General features: G+C 35.0%; 1 protein-coding gene across 1 annotated transcript in view; it reads right to left on the bottom strand.

Annotated features, from left to right (window-relative positions):
- The window catches only part of LOC149565263 (V-type proton ATPase subunit e1-like), a 29204-nt gene extending 7678 nt beyond the window's left edge, over window positions 1-21526 (bottom strand). The window contains exon 1 of the mRNA XM_089818815.1: window positions 21284-21526. Coding sequence (XP_089674941.1) covers window positions 21284-21381 — 98 coding nt within the window. The 5' untranslated portion in view covers window positions 21382-21526. The remainder of the gene's footprint in view (window positions 1-21283) is intronic.
- Between the last annotated feature and the right edge of the window lie 335 nt (window positions 21527-21861).

Genomic DNA, 21861 nt, shown 5'->3' with positions numbered 1-21861 from the left:
TTCTAATCAGCTTCTTGCTTTCTACAGAACTTCTAGACACAACCAAGTTCAAGAACAAATTGAGTGTCTTACAACTTAATCTTGGGTAACCAAGCCATCCCCCCCATCATCCAGAGCCAGAAATTGAGATCAACTTCAAACAAAATGATTTTTGTTAATAAAAAATTGGCAAAAAACTCTAGAACCATAATTTTGCGTTAAGTTTCCAAGATCTGCTGTAAATGTAATGGCATTGCCTTGTAATCAGGTATATGTTTTTCATATGCAACATCCTCTCATTTATATTGAGCATGGGTGAATAAATAGACATGTCTATTCAATAAACAAATAATTAATAATAATAACTTAATTATGTTATATATATATATATATATATATATATATATATATATATATATATATATATATATATATATATATATATATATAAAATAATAAGCTTATATCTCACATAATATTATATCTCATATATAATGGTATGAATAACCATAAAGTTATCCGACAGAAGCTACCAAACATTAACACTCCCTCTTAGCAAGGGAGGATAAACAAAAGACAAATATTAAACCATCGGTAATATCTCAGAAGATTTCCATCATTAATATCGCATACGATATCAAGAGTATTGATCTCCAGAATATCAGCATATGATATTCATCAATTACTCAAACTTACGGTAAGATATCGCATTTGATATCAAGAGTCTTGATCTCCCAGAATATCGACATCCGATATTCATCAAGTACTCAAAAACAAGATTTGATATCACATTTGATATCAAGAGTATTGGTCTCCCAGAATATCGACATCCGATATTCACCAAGTACTCAAAATCATTTAGATATCACATTTGATATCAAGAGTATGGCCTCCCAGAATATTAATGATATTCACCACTTACTCAAAACATTTAGATATCACATTTGATATCAAGAGTATTGGCCTCCCAGAATATCAATGATATTCACCACTTACTCAAAAAAAATTTAGATACCACATTTGATATCAAGAGTATTGGCCTCCCAAAATATCAATGATATTCACCAAGTACTCTAAGAGTAATGGCCTCCCAAAATGTTGAGATACAAGACATTCACCATTTACTCAATTTATTTTATCTCATAATACAAGTTATTGTAAGATCGTCACCTTACAACAACTTCTCCAAATACAAGTGATTATCATTTGGAAGTCGTCACTTCCTCATGATGCACACAGGGGATAGGCCCATACATAGTCACAGTCCTCATAACTGTGACAACTTATTGAACATTAGAGAAACCAACTCAACATGGTTTACTCTCTCTCAATTAATTAGATCGGGTTCACTGAAGGTTAACCAAATAACATCCTATTTCTCCCTCTCTTTCAAGATTTCCTCAAATGAAATGTTATTCTCCCTCTAAATTTCAATCTCACTTTCCCTGCAATAACATTCTCAGAGGAAAAGATCAAGGCAACTCTTATAGTATATAAAAAATATTTGTTATCAAAATACTTAAAACATATTTGTTTATCAAAGTGCACATACTAACATATATCTTTGTTTAAGGAACCAAACAATGCATACTTATGTAGGTGGGATCAATGTCATTTAATACATATCAACACTCTTTTAATGATGGTGGGTCCCTTCGCACTTGTGTGTCATGTAAATTGGCATGACAGATGGAGGAGAATTTTATCTTTTCACCATATCCGTCCACCCTTCGATAGTCTTGGCCCATTTTCATTTTGTAGTAATTTCTTCATCCTCGAGATTTAACTATGAAGAAAGGGCTCCACCCTTCCACTTGAAGGCTTATTGATAGACGCCTAATTTTATTATTGTATTTCCAATATGCAATGGGGTTATCATGGTACTTGTCTTTGTATTCTGCAAGGTAGAACTCCTTTTGTGCAAATAAGACTCTCGATGTGGAGGATTACATTATATGCCCCATCCTTTTCAAACATGACAGTTTATTTTGGCGCTTTAAAAAAAATGAATCTGCAATAATTTCTTCTTCCGCTTTCACTATAATGTTTGATTTAGCTTCGTTGTTTTATAAACTCTCTTCCATTCGAATATTGGTGTTCATTACTGTCTAACAGTTCATATAATGTTCATTGATGTTGATGTTACAACACTTGTTTATTTGCAATCCCCTCCTTATCGACATTGTTAACATTTCATATGTGAAGGTTGTTGTTGCAGTTGACTCACAATATCAAATTCAAAAGCGAGTCAACCTAGGCATAGTCGAGGGTGTTCGTTCATCAAAATTTGCAAAAGGTGCAGTGGAATCTTGAATTTTTGTATGCAGTAGATTAGGGAATATTTCATGTTTTTGCCTCATACATGCATGGAGGGTGAAGAATCCATTACAAACTAGAAAGATGTGCAACCTTCCACTTCATCAAGGAAAATGACTCATATGATTCTGTGCCGGTGGGAGATGGGATTCATCATAATTCTCTTTGGTCTGTGCTATTAGTATACATATCCATGTTTCCAAAAATTACTAACATCTGTGCACTATAGTGGTAGATAGGTGAGAGGATTCATTCCTCATTTATCTATTCACTCATTTCAATATCATTTCAATCTGAGAGCCTTCTCTAATCTATGTACTACAGTAACAACCTGCGAATCACAAGAATTTTTGCAGTGGGATCTCTCTTCCCAGTCATGAAAAACTCACAACCATAGTGCACTCCCTTGCAACATGTTCCTTTAGAATGGATATTCCTTCTCAGTTATGGTTTCTAAAATTTCACGTCTGACTCGGTTCCAGTGAGACCCTCTTCTCTTCATTCATATTGCGTGTCGCTAACATCTTTATATTTATAAATATATGCAAGTACATACTCATGTTCTTTCTCAAACACTCTTAAGCTCCATGTCAAGAATGAGGTTTACAATAAAGCTATTTATCTTACATCTGCAACCTGCTCTGATACCATGTTAAGTTTCCAGGATCTGCTGTAAATGTAATAGCATTGAATTGTAATCAGGCATATATTTTCCATATGCAACATCCTTTCATTTATATTGAGCATGGGTGAATGAATAGACATGTCTATTTAATAAACAAATAATTAATAATAATAACTTAATTATGTTATATATATATATATATCAAATAATAAGCTTATATCTCACATAATATTATATCTCATATATAATTATATGAATAACCATAAAGTTATCCGACAAAAGCTACCAAACATTAACATTTTGCCAATACAAATGTCAAAAGAAAACTGCTATAAAACAGCACCATGATTTTATGAAAAAATCATCAAACGACATAATGTTGAAAACACACACAATTTTATGAATTAATCATCGGAACTCTAGTATGTTTGCAAGAATGTCGTTCACCCTAAAAACCCTAGGTGCAACCCAAAACACTTTGAAGAAGCCAAAATTTAATGAAAATTTATCAAAACATTTTGTCAAAGACTTTAAGGCACAATTTTGTGAAAAAATGGTCAAAAACATTCTTGTCATGGAAAGAATGGTAAAAAACACACCATTTTCAAAAAATCGTCAAAACTAGCAAAGCCACAAGGAGAACCACAATTTTTGGGGAAAAATCAAGCAGAACCCCCTTTTACATCAGAAAATTTGTGATTTTTAAGGGAAAAAAACAAGTAAAACCTGCCAAGATTAAAAAGAACATAATTTTTGAGGAAAAAAATCATGTAAACCCTGCCACATGTTTTTTTAGAAAAAGAAAGTGAAAAACCCTTACAACCAGAATAAATTCGATCATGCTGCTCATAACTCTTCCACACCAAAAACAAGACCCACAATTTTTAATGAAAAATCACAAAAGAAAAGAACTTTGTATCTCTAGAAAGAAATCTGCTGAAACCATGATATTTGTTCTTGAAAATTTGCCAAAAAGACCCAATGATTTTTGTTTTCAAAAAATCGGACAAAAAACTAATAAATAATTGCTCAGATTTTCTACAGTAATCAAACCACAAATTTTATTGGAAACATTAGACAACCTTTGCACTAAAACCCTGAAATGATAATCAATTGATGTTCAGTATTAAAAAAAGAAGACAGAAGCTCCTTAAATAAAAATTACATAATTTCTAAAACAGAAACAAGAGACAAAAAAGAAACATTCTAAAAAGTACAAACTATAAAAAGGAAAGATCCTAACTCAATGACCATTAGAGAAACATTTAAGAACCATTTTCATAAAAATAAAATCAAAGATAGAATCTGCAAATAGTGCACAATCACAATAATTAAGTAAACCTAAATATAAAGTTTCAATATTATGGACAAAATGGCACTACCAACAGAAAAGCAGTGTGAGTTTCAAAGTTAATCGTGTGAATATGTACTTAATGCCATGGGGACAATCTACAACAAAATCCACCTATAATAATACAAACCTCCTCAAAATGATTTAGAAATAGTAGTAAAAACACCCTAGTTTGTGGTATTATAGTACCCACAAAATTTGCCACTGCGAATAAAATCCAACCCAAAATGGACCCCTCATATCAAATGACTAGGGGAGAATGAATTTTGGTAATTGAGCGACCCTCTGCATTAATGGTGGCAAATGAGAAAAACCCTGAAAGTATAAGCCAAGCTCAAATTGAATTTTTTGAAAAAAGGTCCTCCCAATGCCAAAGGGCCTTTTTCAATCTCTACAACAATCACCTTATACTTTATGAAACCTTTGGATGATAAACCATTTATTTAACGGAACCTCCGATAACCTATAAGTCTCCTTACTATCTTCACTTGACAAGCAATCAGGCCATCACGCCAACCCTTACCTTCAAGCTCATTGGAGAAGAGCATAAAATCCTCTAGTGTCTTGATACAAACCCTTTAACACTCATTTTTTGCCAAACAATTAAGCCATCAACTCTTCTCAATTTGCATTCCTATCAAACCTAAGGCGTGGGCACACACACCTCCAATATTCCAAAGTTCCAAACAATCGCCAATCAGAGGAAGGCAAACCCTCAAGGTACTGAGACTGAAAGTAGAGGTATGAAGGCATAGTAGGCAGACTCTTGATCAGATGTGTATCACCTTGGACCTTCTGCTAAGAGCATCCCTATGAAGATTGTCTCGATGCCAACTGTTTCTTGCGATCTATCTTCATGTGACCAAAGTTGTGACAATAATGCATTTAACACTCTTCTTTGAAGATGCTTGCAGTTAACCTGGTGCTTTCTATTGGGAGCACAGAGGTTTACCTTTGTTCTTGTCTGAGACTTTGGCTATGAAAGCCACTTGGTCTGCAAAGTACACACTAGCATTGCTTCTAAAATGTTGTTTCCATCTATCCTGCTGCAAAAGCTTGTTGCAAACATCAAGAAACTTCAGATCAACACTAAAAGAACTTAGAAGTGATATTGAGTATCTCAATGAAATGCTTGCAGGATTGGGACAGGTTTTTAAACATGATCACTACCGTATCTTTTTTCTCCATCTTACAGTCAATAGCCTCAAGCTAGTCATGGATGTCCTTGATCTTCGTAAGATATGCTGAGGGAGACATCTTCTCATCCATCATAATAGAAAACAGCATAATCTTCACAAGAAAGCTCGACTCTTGTCAGACATCTCATGAAGCTCCTTCCAGAGTTCACACATCTCTTTAGCTTTTTGTCGGAGGGCACCTGAGGGAGTTGATCATCCATAATATAAGTTTTATGAACATGACAGCTTATCAATTATGTTCATCAAATTTGCCTTGATCTGACCCAGTTTGAGTAGGACATGTTTCTTTAACGAAAACAATTTTGTCAAAACATTGATATTTGAGCAATGTTAGCATACGCTACTTACAAGTGTTGTAATTGCAACCATTGAACTGCTGATTTCCTTCCAACATAAGGTTGGTCAAAGATGCCATCACTAATAGTAAGGTTGTTGGTCAACCTTGTCAAGGCAAGAAAATTGAGGTAGAAGTTTGCTCAGAACATGCTGAAACACAAAAAATAAAGACTATGACGAACCTGAAAAAATAAATTGTTAAGAAAGAACTCTTTTTTAGGAAAAAACAAGAAATATGAGCTGCCCTTGATTCCAAATATGGATGCCTGCACAGATTTGCCAGAAAACACTAGCCAACTCAGTTCTGTCCTAGAAACCCTGTGTGGTTTTAGAAAGAATTCACAGAGGCATGGGTTTAGAAAACCCTAGTCATGTGTTAAGAATCCTGAGCCAGAAGTCTACAATAAAAGTGAAAATATCAACTTTATAGCAGAAAAAAATGTGCACCAAAAAATCAGAACAGGTTGTGCTAAAAATCATGCACAATAAGTGGGAAAATTGTGAGTTTTAAAACACAAAAAAATTACACATTACAGAAGACAAAAAAAATGTTTTTATTCATCACAATTCACTGAAAATGACATGCTATTTACTGAAATCGCTGTTTGTAAATGCCAAAAAATCGATGCAATACAAACACTGGGGTTTTCCTTTGTTTAAAAAAAATACAGATTACAGCTTTAAAACGATGCAATTTTTGCTCAAAAAAAACACACAAGTATGAGGAAAACGGCACCTGTGAATTTTGTTTTGAATTAGAAAAACCCTTGATGTGTGTAACAAAAATACACACAATTTTAGAGTCACAAGCAATTTCAGAAACTACACCAACCCACAAATTCACAATAACCCTAGTTCACGTTTGAAGTGATGGAAATTTGTCATTGATGTTAAAAACAATGAGTTTATTGAGAGATTGTCATTGATGTCAAGTCAGTTCTAGAGACAGATGCAACACAGATTGAAGTAATGATTGAGATGAAGTGATAGACACCATTCTGACAAACAGATGTAGTATAACCAAAGTCGCATAGGATTGATGGCATTTCAAGATGAAGTATTCAAATACGAATCAGTAATAATTAAGTAGTATAACTGAGACATAGACAGAGCAATGCAAAGAGATATATTAGATATGAAGCACATTTACAAGCAGATAGAAAGAAAATTTGTGCACATGTAAAACAGAAATATGCAACCAGATTTATAAAAGAGATCTTTCAAATAAACATGAACAGAAAAATAAAGAATATATAAGAAGAGCAAATCAATATGAAGGAATACTGTCATATATTGCACATTTTAATATTAAAAGACAACAACAATATTTGACATGCTGTTAATAAACAATGATTCATCCTGAAGCAGTGACACCTATAGAAGAAGCAAAGCCATAAGTAATGATCTTAAAGGACGCAAATATTTCAGAGCTACCGCATGGAAGTGACAATTAAATATTAAGACTATGAGACGGCAATGAAAAATTAAGCAAGTATCTTCAAAAAGAGTCACACAGCAAAGAGACAGAGTATCTCTGAGGCAGTTCAATATAAAAATCAGTAGGTATATTTATACAGAAGAGGGACATTAATAAGGCCTGTGTATACAGCAATACTATCAATATAAACTCAGATACACGTTGTCATGAAATCTGCAAAAGCCAGCGATAAATATCATTCAATGATATGGTAATAAGACAAAGACATCATAGCAATACTACTGAATAAACAGCAATGAAAGTCACCGAAAGTTTGGCATATACTGAAAAACACTGTACCAAAGAAGGCAGCACGGATGATTCGTTTATGCAAAACATCAAAGACGGGAACAAATAAACCAGCGTATGAAGTTGTTATATATGGCAGCCGTCTATGAGTGTGCATCTCTGTTACAAGCAAACTTATAATCGAAGATCTTTGACAACAATATCAGACAGTGCCCAACGCCAAAAATTGAGCTGCAGAGACAATTATCAATGGTGACTATGTGAGTATACTGGCTCAACTATGAAAGACAAATGGTTCAAGCGATAACAATGGAGACAGGTTTACAATTTGATAAATGGTCAACTTTATAATCAGGCGGCTCCTTCATAAGTTCGATAAAGATAACAGGAAGTTTGACAGTGATGGTGATTTCGATATACATATCAAAGATAATATGTTTGATTCATAATATGTCCAAGTCAGCAATAAAGGGCAAAAGCGATATAAGAGTCAGCATACTGAGATAAGACATACGATAGCCACAATCATACCGTGACTTCTGATAGAGGAAATAAATGATTGGTATAGAAAGGAATGATGCTGTATAAGGAATGTGTCTATTGGTATGAGTCTCCAAGTCTGCAGACAAAACAAAGATTAAACCACCAACCCATCTAAGGAATGCAACCCGTCCATAGCAAGAAGTTTAACACCGATGGCAATATAGTTAGGAATGATTTGCTCAAAATAATTGCACAACATAAAGACTAAAATTGTTCTTAATGAAATTAAAAACTAAGATATGGAAGGTTGCGATTAAAGCCATGAATTAATTAAATACAATTAATTTATTACAGTGGATTATGAAAAGGTGCAAAGTAACTAAAATGTCCATTTAATAAGTCACAATTGTTCATAAGGAATATAAAAAATATAAAAGGAACAAAAAATCCGTTCGCATTAAAAAAAAGGAATGTAAGAAGTTTAATAATGAGTGATGTGAAAGAAAAGATGTGAATGTAAGTAATGGAAAGATTAATATAATAGAAGTGAAAAGAAAAGGAAGCAATCTGGAAGATCTGTGTGAAAGAAAGTAAGCAGAACAGAACTGTGAACCAGAGCAAACAAAAAAATGAAAATATAAAGATAGAAGAAGTGAGGTAAGCAGTGAGCCAAAAAAGAAGTAAGAAAGAACATGGATGTTAAATGGAATATATATAAGGGGCAGTGTGGTGAAGTAAAAAGATAGAGGAGTATATTTAATATGTAAGAATAATAAAAAGGATATAACGAAGGATATATTCAGACGTGAGCGTGGAGTTGTTGTAATCAGATTAAAAAGAAAATTGTAATTTCAGATTGGCGGAAGAAATATAGCAGTTTTGGTGAAGAGATTTATAAGGGATCCATCATCCGTTGAAACAAGCAACACAGTCAAGGTGGAATAAAAGTTTGTGTATAGTGGATGGGTGCTCATGAAGACAACAAAGGGAGTTGGTGCTTCCAGTAGGTCGGAGCCTGCAAAGTGTGGGAGTTGGAGCTTCCAGTGATTCGATGCTCATAAACATAGGGACTGGAATCATTTATTTGCTGTGATTTTCTCCCACATTGGGTTTCCACGTAAACATTGTGTTCATGTGCGAAATTGTTGATCTCAGCATTTAAAGTTATTTGAAGTTATTATTTTGATAAAAAGTTTTAAATTGGTAAAATCATTATTATACTGATTCACCCCCGCCCCTCTCTCAGTATAATCGTGCACTCTTCATGAAGCAAACTACAAACAAATCGGTGAAAACAAATTTTGAATGTCTCGCCACAAAAAAAATCAACCAAAGATTTCAATTCTCTGTTACCATGAAACTCTGAAAAAACAATTTAATTGTATTAATTATTCAACTGAATATATAGCGTCTACAAAAGCTTTTAACAAAATAAAGAAAAGTAGTCTAAATATAAACAACTAAAAATAAACTAATTAATAAAATACAAAATAAGAGCCTAAATGGCCATTCAACTAAGATTCTAAATAATGAGCTAAAAATAGCAAGAATCTATGATACTAAAAATATTGTAATATTTTCTCTGAGCATTAAAGTTTAACCATGTAAATCTGTGTCTTCAATGTTTATTTGTTCTTCTCCTTTACTTTATTAATTATTCACAATTAATTTTCGCTGCCACTTTTTTAATATTCCAGGTTCTATGCACCCATTCCCACAACATAAGGGGTCTTGTAAAGCTTCAAATTTGCCAAGTCTAGCAGCAACCTAATTGTTGATTTGGCTTCAAACGTCTCTAGCTCTGTTTTGTGGCAAACAGATAAGTTGTAGTGCAGGAATGAATAAAATTTTGAACCAGGCCTTCAAGGGGGGCTGGTTATAAAGGAGAACATTAAATTCAATTTGCTGAGAAGATGAAAACTAAATAACAAAGGATTATACAATCAAGTATAGCCCTTTGCAAGCATTCATGGTTGTTGGAGTTCGTTTGTACTAGTTGTGAATTTTTCAACATTTGGTCTGTCCAGTAATTAAAATCCCGATTTCATTATCTCGCCAAATTTGAAATTATTTAAATTGTGATATTGCTATCAGTATTCAACTACGTAATTTTTTAGTCAAACTCATTGACCCATGTTTTATGAATAGTGGTTCACACAAACCCATCTCTCATGACAATGAATTGAACACTCAGCACTTATTAGATCTAGGTGTTGCTCACAAAGGTGAAGCATTGGGTGTGAAGCATTGGGACTTTCCAAAAGGTCACTCATCCCACAAGTACTCCAGCTCGAGCACACTTAACTATGGAGTTTTCCTAGTTACATCCACTATGCTTGCAACCCCATTTGCAAAACTTTCACTAAGTTACATCCACTATGCTTGCAACCCCATTTGCAAAACCTTCACTAAGTTACATCCACTATGCTTGCAACCCCATTTGCAAAACCTTCACTAAGTGTTGTGCCTTATGAATCATTCATTAGAAAGCCCCTTAAGCTCATCAATAGATAAGTAGGAGATATTTTCCACAACAACTCAAATTGTGATATTGCTATCAAGATTCAACTATGCAGTTTTTGTGTCAAACTCATTGACCCATGTTTCACGAGTAGTGATTTACACAAACCCATCTCTCGTGACAATGAATGGAACACTTAGCACTCATTGGATCTAGATGATGCTCACAGAGGTGAACCGCGAGGACTTCTCAAGAGGTTGCCTATCCCGGTACTATTCCAACTCGAGCACACTTAACTATGGAGTTTTCCCATGGTCAAACCCACTCTGCTTGCAACCCCATTTGCAAAACCTTCACCGAGTGTTGTGCCTTATAAACCATTCATTAGAAAGCCCCTTAAGCTTATCAATTGATAAGTAGGAGATATTTTCCACAGCAAGTCAAATTGTGATATTGCTATTAGGATTCAGCTGTGTAATTTTTGAGTCAGACTCATTGACCCATGTTTCATGAGCAGTGGTTTACACAAACACATCTCTCATGACAATGAATGGAACACTTGATGCTCATTGGATATAGATGGTGCTCACAAAGGTGAAGCACTGAGACTTCCCAGGAGATCACCCATCCCATAACGAATTTTAAATATTTTGGAAAGGGACATGCTAGTTGTTCTAACATGTTTTTTCCTCCCCTTTTGTAATTTAAGTCTGGCTTTTGAATATATTACACATTTTGTTTATAAAGATAAGGCCATGTGGGCACAATGCACAGCAGCACATTGTGGGGGCTTTTCCTCTTCTAAGACGTGCGCTATACTATTTTGCAGTGCTTAAATATTGTCCCTCCACATGGAAGAATCCGGCAAGGTCGCAATTTCATAGGGGAAACAAAAAGGCCAGGTTGTCAAATGCTTAAGAGTCTATGATATGACTTTCAGTTATAGCTTGTCCACTGACTTGCTGCTGAGGGCACTGTTGAACATCATTTGACTTGCTATGCTGGAGGTATATGGAGCTCCTTTGTTTTCCATGTGCAAAAGCATATACCACTGTTTGCTATCCTCTTCACATCAACTGGACGTCATTTTTTGGATAGCATTTTTTGCTGAAACATGCAATAAAAATCAGGCAACTGTCTGGATGAATCGTTGGTCACGTGCTAAGGTTTTCGGAGGAAGTTTTCACTGAAATGAGTAGCATAACAGGAAGTTTTAACATCCCAAAACTTAGCACTAACCACTCTTGCGCCCAGACAGACATTTTAGCAATGCTAAGCATTTCGTAACTACCTTCAAGTATAAAAGGTGACCCACACAAGCCAAATACCTCCTTACTGTATTCTTAATGATTTTTGAAGCATTGTCAGCTGCTCACTGTTAACAAAATGTCTATGCATCGTCAGAAATTATCTGTAATCATTTTAGTCCTAATATGCATTTCAAATGCTTTGCAACATATAAAACATCATTGCAGATGGTTTAAATAGATCAGAATGCAAACATGGGCAACTTTGGTTAAAGTGAAGTTTCTTTTATAAAAGAAATGCAAGGTTGACCTGAAGTATGTTGTACTTGGAAATGATCCACAATTTGGAATGTGGAACCCAGAGGAGGCTCTTCCTCTTGAGAGATCAGAGGAAGATGGAGAGAGCATAAATGGGTGTTTCCATGGGCAAACAGGTTTTTTATAAATTTATTTCAAAAGGTAAACTTGGAGAAATTTTATGGCAACTTGGTCCATGCTAGGTGTTTGATGCATTTGAAGTTCTTCCACCAATGCCAACAGTTGTATCTTCACTGGGGGAAAGGAATATCTTTGAATGTTCCTACTAATCAAGATGTGGTAAAAATTGAAGCAATAGATGAGGTAACTCACCAAATGAAGTGATTGGGGCCAGATGATAGGAATGTTATAGGAATCGGAATGTAAACTAATGAAAGCATATGGTCACAAGTAATTCATTACAATGCCAAAACTGAAATGAAGAGATGAAATTTAGATTTAATATTAATGTGCATGGTTAATGGTTTCTTTAAACTGTTAATAGTGTGTATTTACACAAAAATGTATTTTTAACAAGAGAAAATGTTCTCTGTACTTAATAAATCTCTGTATGACATTTTTCCAGCTCAGATTGCAATATATGAATAACACTTTCAGGGTGTGTTCTCTGCAACTGTCTCTTTCAATGTATGGAATTTTCTTAAGCAAGAAATTCAAGGGTCTTTAAGCTTATTTGTTTAGGTTTCCAGAACTGCATATTCTATTTATTGCTTTCATCCAAAAAAAATTAAAATGAATTAAAATTCTCTAAGTGAAATAAGGATTGTGCGTCATTTTAGAGATTTGTAACTAGAATCTCAAGAAATACTCTCTTTTGGGTGTGTCATTGGTGTGCAGCATACCCTAAATTTGAAGTTTGGATGCATGAAAGAGGCATTTGTACTGTGCAATTTGACTCTGTAACATGAAAAGGCATCAACTAGGGTTTATTGTGATGTCCCCCTTTTTGAAATGGGGGATTTAATAGTAAATAATAATAACTTAAATATAAGAGTATGAATAATATATAAGTATAGTGCATGGTCAAAGGTATGAAATGAAGAGTTGCGACTCCCTCAAACATGAGATATAAAAGGGAGATCATTTCATTTGAAAAGGACATCCAATGATGACTCAACCAACAAGAGTCAAAGAAACAATGGATTAATAGAAACGAATCTGAAGAAATAAAGAAGTGTCTATTTCAAGGGGCAGAAATTATGAAAGGTTGCACTCTTTAAAAGGGTGGTAACTGTGAAAGGTTGTGACTCTTGCAAAGGGAAGACAAGATAAAGAGGTGTGACTTCTCCCTCACAATGGAAGACATAAAAAGGAGGTTTCACTTAAGGATGACATGCAAAGGAAGATCAATTTGAAGAATAAAGTTATTTATCAAAAGGTAGCAATGGAGGGTGCTGACTCAATTCTTATGGAAGTTGGTGACTCTTTCACCAATTAAGTTTGCAAGAGAAATCATTCCAAGCATTCAAGGATAACTATTCAATAATCACTCATGAATCCATCAAACCAACCGATTCTAATCCAACACTCATCAACCCCTCGAGAAATCAAGCAGAAAATCAATCAACAAGATAAAGCAAACAATCATCAAATCTGAATCAATCATTGCTTCATCATGGGATCGAGTAAACAATCAATTCAACAATCAAGTATCAATATATCAAAATCAGCATTCATTCAATCATCATACACCAATATATCAAGCCCAATATCATTACATTGTCACTCATCAATCATCCAGTCAACATTCAATTAATTATCAGGAGCCAATACCTCAAAAAACATCCATTTGGAAATATAGATAGACAGCAGCAATACACACACAGACATATCAGAGATTAACTCATTGCAGCAACATGAGAAAAAATCTATTAATCCATCAAGGGGTATTTTGTCAGCAATGATGTAGAAAATTCCTTTAGCAATCTATTTTGAATTTATAGTAATTTCTTGCAAATAGGAAGGATGGCCAGCCTTTCAAGTTCATGAGAGTTGGAAGTGTCAGCCATTCTTCATCAAGTACACCACCCAAAATGGATGGATTGAAGATCCTTCCATGCTTGTGGGTTGGAAGGCGAATGAGTGATCCTAGACCTGCTAAGAAAGGTAGTCTCCACAGTCCATACGTCTTATCAAGCACACCACCCAAAGACGGATGGATTGGAGGTCCTGCCATGCTCGTGAGCTGGGAGGCAAATGTTGATCCTAGGCTTGATTGAGGAGGACGGCTAGATTCCAAGGTGAAATAAGGGATGGAGCAGACCTGAAATCATGCCATGTTTGTGGACCAGAGGCTGTTGCGAATCAACAATCCAATCATGCCTCTGGGCTTCAGAGTTTTTATTATGACCTTTTCACACATTGCCCCATTGCATATGGGGGTTTTCTCTTTTTTGCTTGGTAGTTAGTTGTTTGGGTGGTTTGGTTGGAGTTTTTGTGTTGTCTCCATATGGAATTAAGCAAGACAAAGCAAGATGTCTACTAGGGTCTTAGAACTTTAATGAAAACATAAGTTGAGATTGAAGGTGATATATAAAGCATCGCACAAAATTGAAAGTTGTAATAGGTTATCAAGGTAATGATGGGTTGTCGCCAAAAAGGGGGAAGGGGTGAAAAAGAAGTGTTGATAAAGAAGGAGCATTTTGTCAATATGAACAATCACAATTCAAATTAAGATGGAAATGCTAAGAGGAAATCAAAATCCAAGTTGCCTAAATAAGAGTAAGAGGAAATTCCAAATCCATAGTCAAGAAATGCAAAAAAAATAAAGTAAGTTTCAAGTGAGAAATGCAAAATTTTATAGGTTCCACCTAAACTTCTCATTTGCGCACAAGGAATTGGAGCATTTCCACCTAAAAGTGGAATTTGCACCCTAGAAGAAGGATGATATTCAAAGTTTAAAACAAGTGAGGGTAAAGAAAAAAGGGTTTAAAGTTCTAAGTGATGAAGGGTGACCCTTAAGGAATTCCAACTTAACAATGAAAAGCCAAGGCCGGTGAAGATTTAATCTGAAGTTGGAAAGGTAAGGAAACTTGAAAAGATGACATAAGAAATCCTACACGGTTGGTCTCCACCTAAAGTGAAATTTGAACTCAATGAATTGGAGGATTTATATCTTAACTTAGAATTTGTACACTAGTACTTTGGATTTCCACCTAAAGTTAACATTTGTGCTCAAGGCACTTAAGCATTTCCGGCTAAAATCTAAATTTGTACTCAAAATGTGCAATAGCACTCACCTTTGAGGTTCATTTCTACCTAAATTGTGAAAATTCAACCCTTGAAAAGTGCATTTCTGTTTGAGTCTTGAAAATTTGCCTTCAACATTCATGATCTCCACCTAAAAATCTAAAATGCACCCAATTATCAAGGTGATTTCCACCTAAAACTAGAAAATACACACTCCATGAAACATCTTCCACCTACATGTCAAATAACACTAGAAGAAAGGGGGGAATTCAACGTGCAAATTGGCCTTCGCAACAAGGAAAACAAACACTTAGGAGGTTGGTTGTCATTAGTGAAAGGGTGTGAATCCTAACGGAGGGACATACATAGGAGATCTTCAAAAATCAATCTAGCACATTCAAACTCAAAACAATTCAAGGTAGAGGCAAATGTGTGATACCAAGCAAATCAGATCAGGAAAAAAACTAAGGAGAAGCAAAAATCAGAGTTGAGAGAGCTGAGATAGAAAAAAAATCAGAGCAGGATTAGTTTTGAAAGAACTATGAATGGAAGATGTGTGTTGAACTTGAGCTTTTGAAGTTATATTTATATCTTTTGAACAAATCAAATTCCAAGGATGCCGACTAACTCCCACCTAAACATAGAAATCCCGCCAACATTTCCACCTTACTTTCTATTGTGCACTGGGCTAGCGAGGGGGATTTCCACCTAAGTTTTGCATTTGCGCCTAGACCTTATGATGAGTTTCCACCTGAAACCTTCAAACCCGTTGACCCTTCATCAAACATTTCCACCTAAAAACAAAAAACTACACCCACGAGAAGATGTCAACACTTTTTGCAAAATTCAAATTAGGGAAGCAATAATGAGGTCAGCCCTTCATAACTTCGGTCAAATCTCCTTTGAGTACTATGAGTGGAGATCAAAGGAAGTCATTCCAAACATCATCTCAAGCATCAATCAAATGTAAATCCAATATCACCAAGAGCAAATCAGAAGAAAAATGAGAGAATTTCATTATCAAGGAAGGCCTAAGTGTGGGAAGGAGAAAGTGACTTGCTGGTAGGAGCAATTTTGATGAATTGAAAGAGAAATCAGAGGTCAAAAGTAAAATTTGTTATTAAAGGTTACAAAACACATTGTTAAGTGTGACCCTGTTAGAAGATTTAATCACCCTATTAGGAGTGGCCTTGTTAGAGGTCTTTAGACACTTCAATCTAGAAATGCCACCTTGTTAGAGGATTTGGCAAATAGCTACTAAGCCAACTCTGTTAAGAGATTTGATACACTGCTACAATGGTTAGAGAGTAACAATGATATGACCTGATTGCTGATGCAACTGTATTGCTGATTTTAGATCTCAAATCTGGCTTCAATACTTGATCCTTCTTGATTAGATTAATCTACCGCCCAACAAGGCTATTCTGCTTATCCTTCCAATTCGCTTCCTCTAAGCATCTTCTTATCTTCCACACTCACACACATTCAATCCTCAACTTGACCTTATACTTCTATCACATACATTGTCAAGTCGACTTGAATATACCTTAGAATAATAAATATTCATCTCCTCAGTCGGCTAGAACCAACAAACAAATCCATTAAACTCAATATGCCAAAACAAGAAAATCCTTTGTTAGCCAACCCTACTTGATAGACATTAACACCATAATGATTTTCATGTGTTAACCAAGTGGACTCGGCTAACACTGCATCTTCACAAACTTCCTTTGGTAACCGAGTGAGCTCGGTTAACACTGGTTCCATCCAAACTTTGTCAACCGAGTGAGCTCGATTAACACTCAACTTCTGCGAACTTCTCTTCGATGCCCAAGTGAACTTGATAGACATTGTCTTCTGAACTTGGCAAACACTCGAATGCTCGGCAGACACAGGAAACTATCTTCATCGCCCGAGTGAGCTCGGCATACACTAACTCTTAAAGATATGACATTTTGTGTAACATCAAAAACAATAACAATTGATCAACACTAACACCACATGAATTGCAAACATAGGAACTCTAGTTCTGAATTTTATTTAGGGTAGCCAACATAACTAGCAATAATGTATGCAATAACAGCTACAAACCCTTATAAACTAGCTATATTATGTTTGCAAATATTTTGAAAATGTCATTCAAACAGCCAAATACATACATACATACATACATACATATATATATATATATATATACATACATACATACATATATATATATATATATATATGATTTCCTTGCAAATATTTCTAAAAAATACATTTTAAATGCCTTGGTACTAGAGACTCTTGGGCATCCCTTAGTCACTCAAGGTATTCCTAGGCATCCCCAAGCTATCATTTGAAGAAAAAAGTTAATAAATCCGTGAAAAATAACTTAAGTCCCTTTGTGAGAAACAACATATCACATCATTCAACTAAATTGTATCCAACATATAGTCGCAAGTACCCCATGTAAACCTTGGGGTTGCTTTACTTAATTAATTTTACATTGTTCAGCATTGAAGCTTCCTTGTTCAGGTGGGGATAGGATACTTATTATTTTACTTTGCATGTTGGTCATGTCACAAAACACCAATTAATTGTTTTCTCAAGTAAACCACCCCAATATGGATGGATGAGGATTTCACCCACGCTCTCGCGATACAAGGACAATTATCCTTGAGATTGTAGTTTGTAAATATTCCTAACGAATTCCTAAAAAGATTGACTATAGGAGTATGCCTTGAGAAAAATTGTAATTATGCATATGTTGTAATAGATTAGATATTAATGATGAATATATTGATTTAAATGCTATTATGTATTCTTACTATTAATGTCCTGATGTAAATGCTATTATGTATTCTTACTATGACTGTCCTGATATGTGTTTCAAGTGATTAATGATGTGTGCAGACCCTAAATCAGAAATATTCCAAAAAGGGACTGTACAGTTAGCAAGTTTAATTTGATTTTATATACATATATAGTCACAATACTCATCTTAAGTTTAAACTATTGTTTCAAGACCAAATTCATGTAAATCCCAAAAGAGGCATTACATTTATTTGTCCAAAGGTCCTGAAGAACATTGACTTAAAAGATAAATCATTTGAATCCTTTTTGTTTTGTTTTCTAAGTTGTTTTATTTTATTGAACATGTATTCTCAAAGTCGGTAGTGATAAAATCTCCAAAAATAAAGCCAATTTTTTGGAGATTTTACAATTCTTGGTGAATAGTTGTGAGAACATGTCTACTTTTACAATAGCCTATCACACTGAAGATAAAATCTCTTGATACAGTTATAAGGGAAGCCCCCTAGGTTTAGTAGAGCCTAAAGTGCAAAGGAGAAAAAGGATTTTGTCTCATGTTCATTGGCGAGTGATCTGTGAGTCCTGAGCACTAAAGATGGCCACTTTATAGAGATAATCAAGCAATCAGGTGGAAACACCAATAGGATGGATGGGCAAGGAAGTGTGAAAGTCCAACAAATGCAATAGACTACAGCATTTTTTTGAAGACTTCTGATCTTCAAGGATCAGGAAAACCAAGGAACAATATGAAGGCAAGGGAAAAACTAATGGTCCAAAATAATGACAAATTCAACACTTAGGCAACATCTACATCTCAAATTTCAAGGATCAAGAGTCCTAAAAAAGAGGTACTAAATTCTAACGTATGGAAAAAATGCGAACAGTTCAAACCCAATGATCTTGACAGCTGCACTTTCCCAAGGGTCTCTAGGTGGGGTTTCAAGATTGATACGAAGGGAATGTCAAAATGGATACTCCTGAGACTCTGAGATGACGAAAAATAACCCCAAAATCAAGGAAAACACTCAAATTACCAAGAATTTAGACCTTATATGGATTTTGAGCACCAATTTACATCTAGAGAACCCAATAGGATATCTTAGACCAGTTATTAACAATGGTTCAAACATTACAAATACGCCAAAGCAGAAGGGACTCCAGCAAAAGTGAACAAAATGGACAGAAGATATATTTCATATGGAAAGATTTTTCCAAAGTAACTGGTATGCAGCATCATCACCACTATATCCATGTGACATTCTCCATGGACAACTTATTTATTGATTTTTTCAAAGAAATTCATTTATCCCATCCCTAGGTTGTTCAATGAGTGCTAGATGCTACTCAAGCCAACCCAATAGTGTCCACTGGTAACAAATAAAAAATTATATCATTACAGGCAAAATACTTGAGGCAGATCAAACGAGGAAAGTAGAACATTAAAGGACAAAACAGGTTGCTGAAAAACATAAATCAACAGTTGATTTTTGCACCTCAGATTGCTTATAAATTATAGGTAGCTTGTAACTAAATGGCATGGCCCAACTTATATATGTTAGTGTAGTTTTTTATTTTTCCTATATTGCTAGGTTTTTCCTACACTTTTAATAATCTCGGTTAGGTTAATAAGGCATGTCCTATTAGGTGAATGGTTGTGAAGTGTCACCTTCCTACATGTGAGCATCCATTAGCTATCTTGGAAAGATACTTTGCTATCTTTAGTCCGATAGATGGTTGCTCCTCATTGGTTGGTGTTGCCACCTCCTCCCTCTTCCTAGCCTATATAAACATGCTACCTGGCTTGTATTTGCATATCTTGTTTTTGCATCCTCTTAATGTTATTTTGCTTCTAGCATTTGCATTACTCTCTTGGAGACTAACTCTGTGTTGCTATTTTGATTTTGTATCATTTGCATTCATAGTTTAGAAATTTATTCTTTGCACTAGTTTTCTGGGTTATTAATCTTTTCAGATTCTAACAATATATTCCTCACAAAGTAAACCTTCCTAAGCATCATATCTATGCAAGAGATAGTGGTTGCTAGTTCTTATAATCCAATTTGGTTAATGTTAAATATGGGCCAAATAAAATAGCAGAAGCCCATGAGTTAACAGGAGAAATTAATCTTGCTGACCAAAAATTTGAAGTGTCTCAATGTTTTTCTTAAGGGTCAAACAGCAGCCGGAAACTCAATGTTGTCCTCAATAAAGCCAGATGTTTAACTGCACAGGCTAGAAGATTGAGCTCCTAACTTTCCGAGAGGTGAGCAATCCCCCAGTTGGCCAACCTACTGACAAATGTCAATGACCTGAGGCATACTCTTGAAGTACACTTTAGCTGCTTTATGGACACATAAAGAGCAACTAATCAGTTTTAATGCAATGTTAAGCATCAATCTCTTGACATAGCATCAATGTGTACCTTTTCACTTGACATTGATTCCTAGATTGTTGAATGATATATATTCCTGTTGTGGCATATGAAAGCATGCTTGGCAATGGTAACGTAACTTTTGGAGTACATCCACTCATCAAAAGTGCAACAGCTGAAGAAATTTATGCACATATGCCAATATTCTTTCATAAACTTTGGTTTCCAGGCGTGTTAACCTGCTCAAAAGCATCGAGCTTAGCTTAGTAAGATGAAAATGATATGTAAAATTCCAAAAATTAGGTTGTCTTGTCTGGCCATTATTGGGTTTCCAAATTTTGGGCTTCCATTCTCGTGCTGATACTTTCTACGCTTATCCCTTATCTTGTTTTAAAGAGCAAGGACCGTGCACAAAGCCCTCGATAATCTATCCTTAAAAAACTAGGTCAGTGTTGTCTGCTTCGAATCCTGGCTATATATCACAAGGCATTACAAAATAGAACCTACAGAAAAGGGCTTGTAATGATAGACCCTACAAGAAAGTCCTTTAAATTGAAGTTTAAATAACGTATTATATATGTATTCCAATCCATTGCAAAAATTGAACAGCGCCCAAACACAAAATACTTTTGAAGATCTTAAAACTTGACAGATAGCCATTTAGGTGTTAAGCTATATGCACCAGATCCATATTATACATTTAAGTAACAACTTCAGATTCTTCATTGTTATGTCAACGAGTAAATTGAACATTAAAAACACACCCCAATTCACAATTTTATTTTACTGGACAAGGACAAATCGAAATTACTATAAGCTATGATGGAGGATCCAAGTATATGAGATCTGAAAAGAAAATTGGTCTAAGAAAATGAATGCAACTTACAGGTTGGCAGAAGGGCCCTTGTTGTAACAAAGCCTCACCAACAGCGAGGCGAGTATTCCGCTGAGAAGGAAGATGAGCGTTGTGACGAAAAACCCCATTCTGAATTGCAAGATTCCACGCCTCCGCAATCGCAAGGCCAAGATGCCACGGATCTCGTTTTGTTAGCACAAAATTTTGTCTTCGTTTGATGGGTTTGATTGTTTAATTGCGCCAAACAGATTTTAAGGCGTCGTCAGATGACGAAAGAAGGAAACGAGAACATAAATAAGCGAAAAGAGTAATACGGTGAACGGACCAAGCCTTTGCCTTCAACTTCGTCATATTAAAGATTAATATTGTGATAGCAATATCACAATTTGACTTGATATTAGACTTGCTGTGGAAATTATCTCCTACTTATCATGTTAAAGAATTCAAAGAAAGGGCTGAGCGCTCTTTTAAGGGTTTATGTTTTTTGAGTGTTGAATATTTCCGTGTTTAGAGAAAGAAATGAAATGAAATGAAGTTCAAAATTTTCATAGGGGAGAGGACTCGCTACTTGAACGTGTTTCAATAGTTGTGATAGGAATTGTTCACTT

Source organism: Cupressus sempervirens, chromosome 3 (genome assembly GCF_028749045.1).
Source record: "Cupressus sempervirens isolate cs-2001-9-10 chromosome 3, ASM2874904v1, whole genome shotgun sequence".
Taxonomy (NCBI): Eukaryota; Viridiplantae; Streptophyta; class Pinopsida; order Cupressales; family Cupressaceae; genus Cupressus; species Cupressus sempervirens.
Note: the sequence above shows the minus strand (reverse complement) of the source record. Positions and strands in the feature narration are given on the sequence as shown.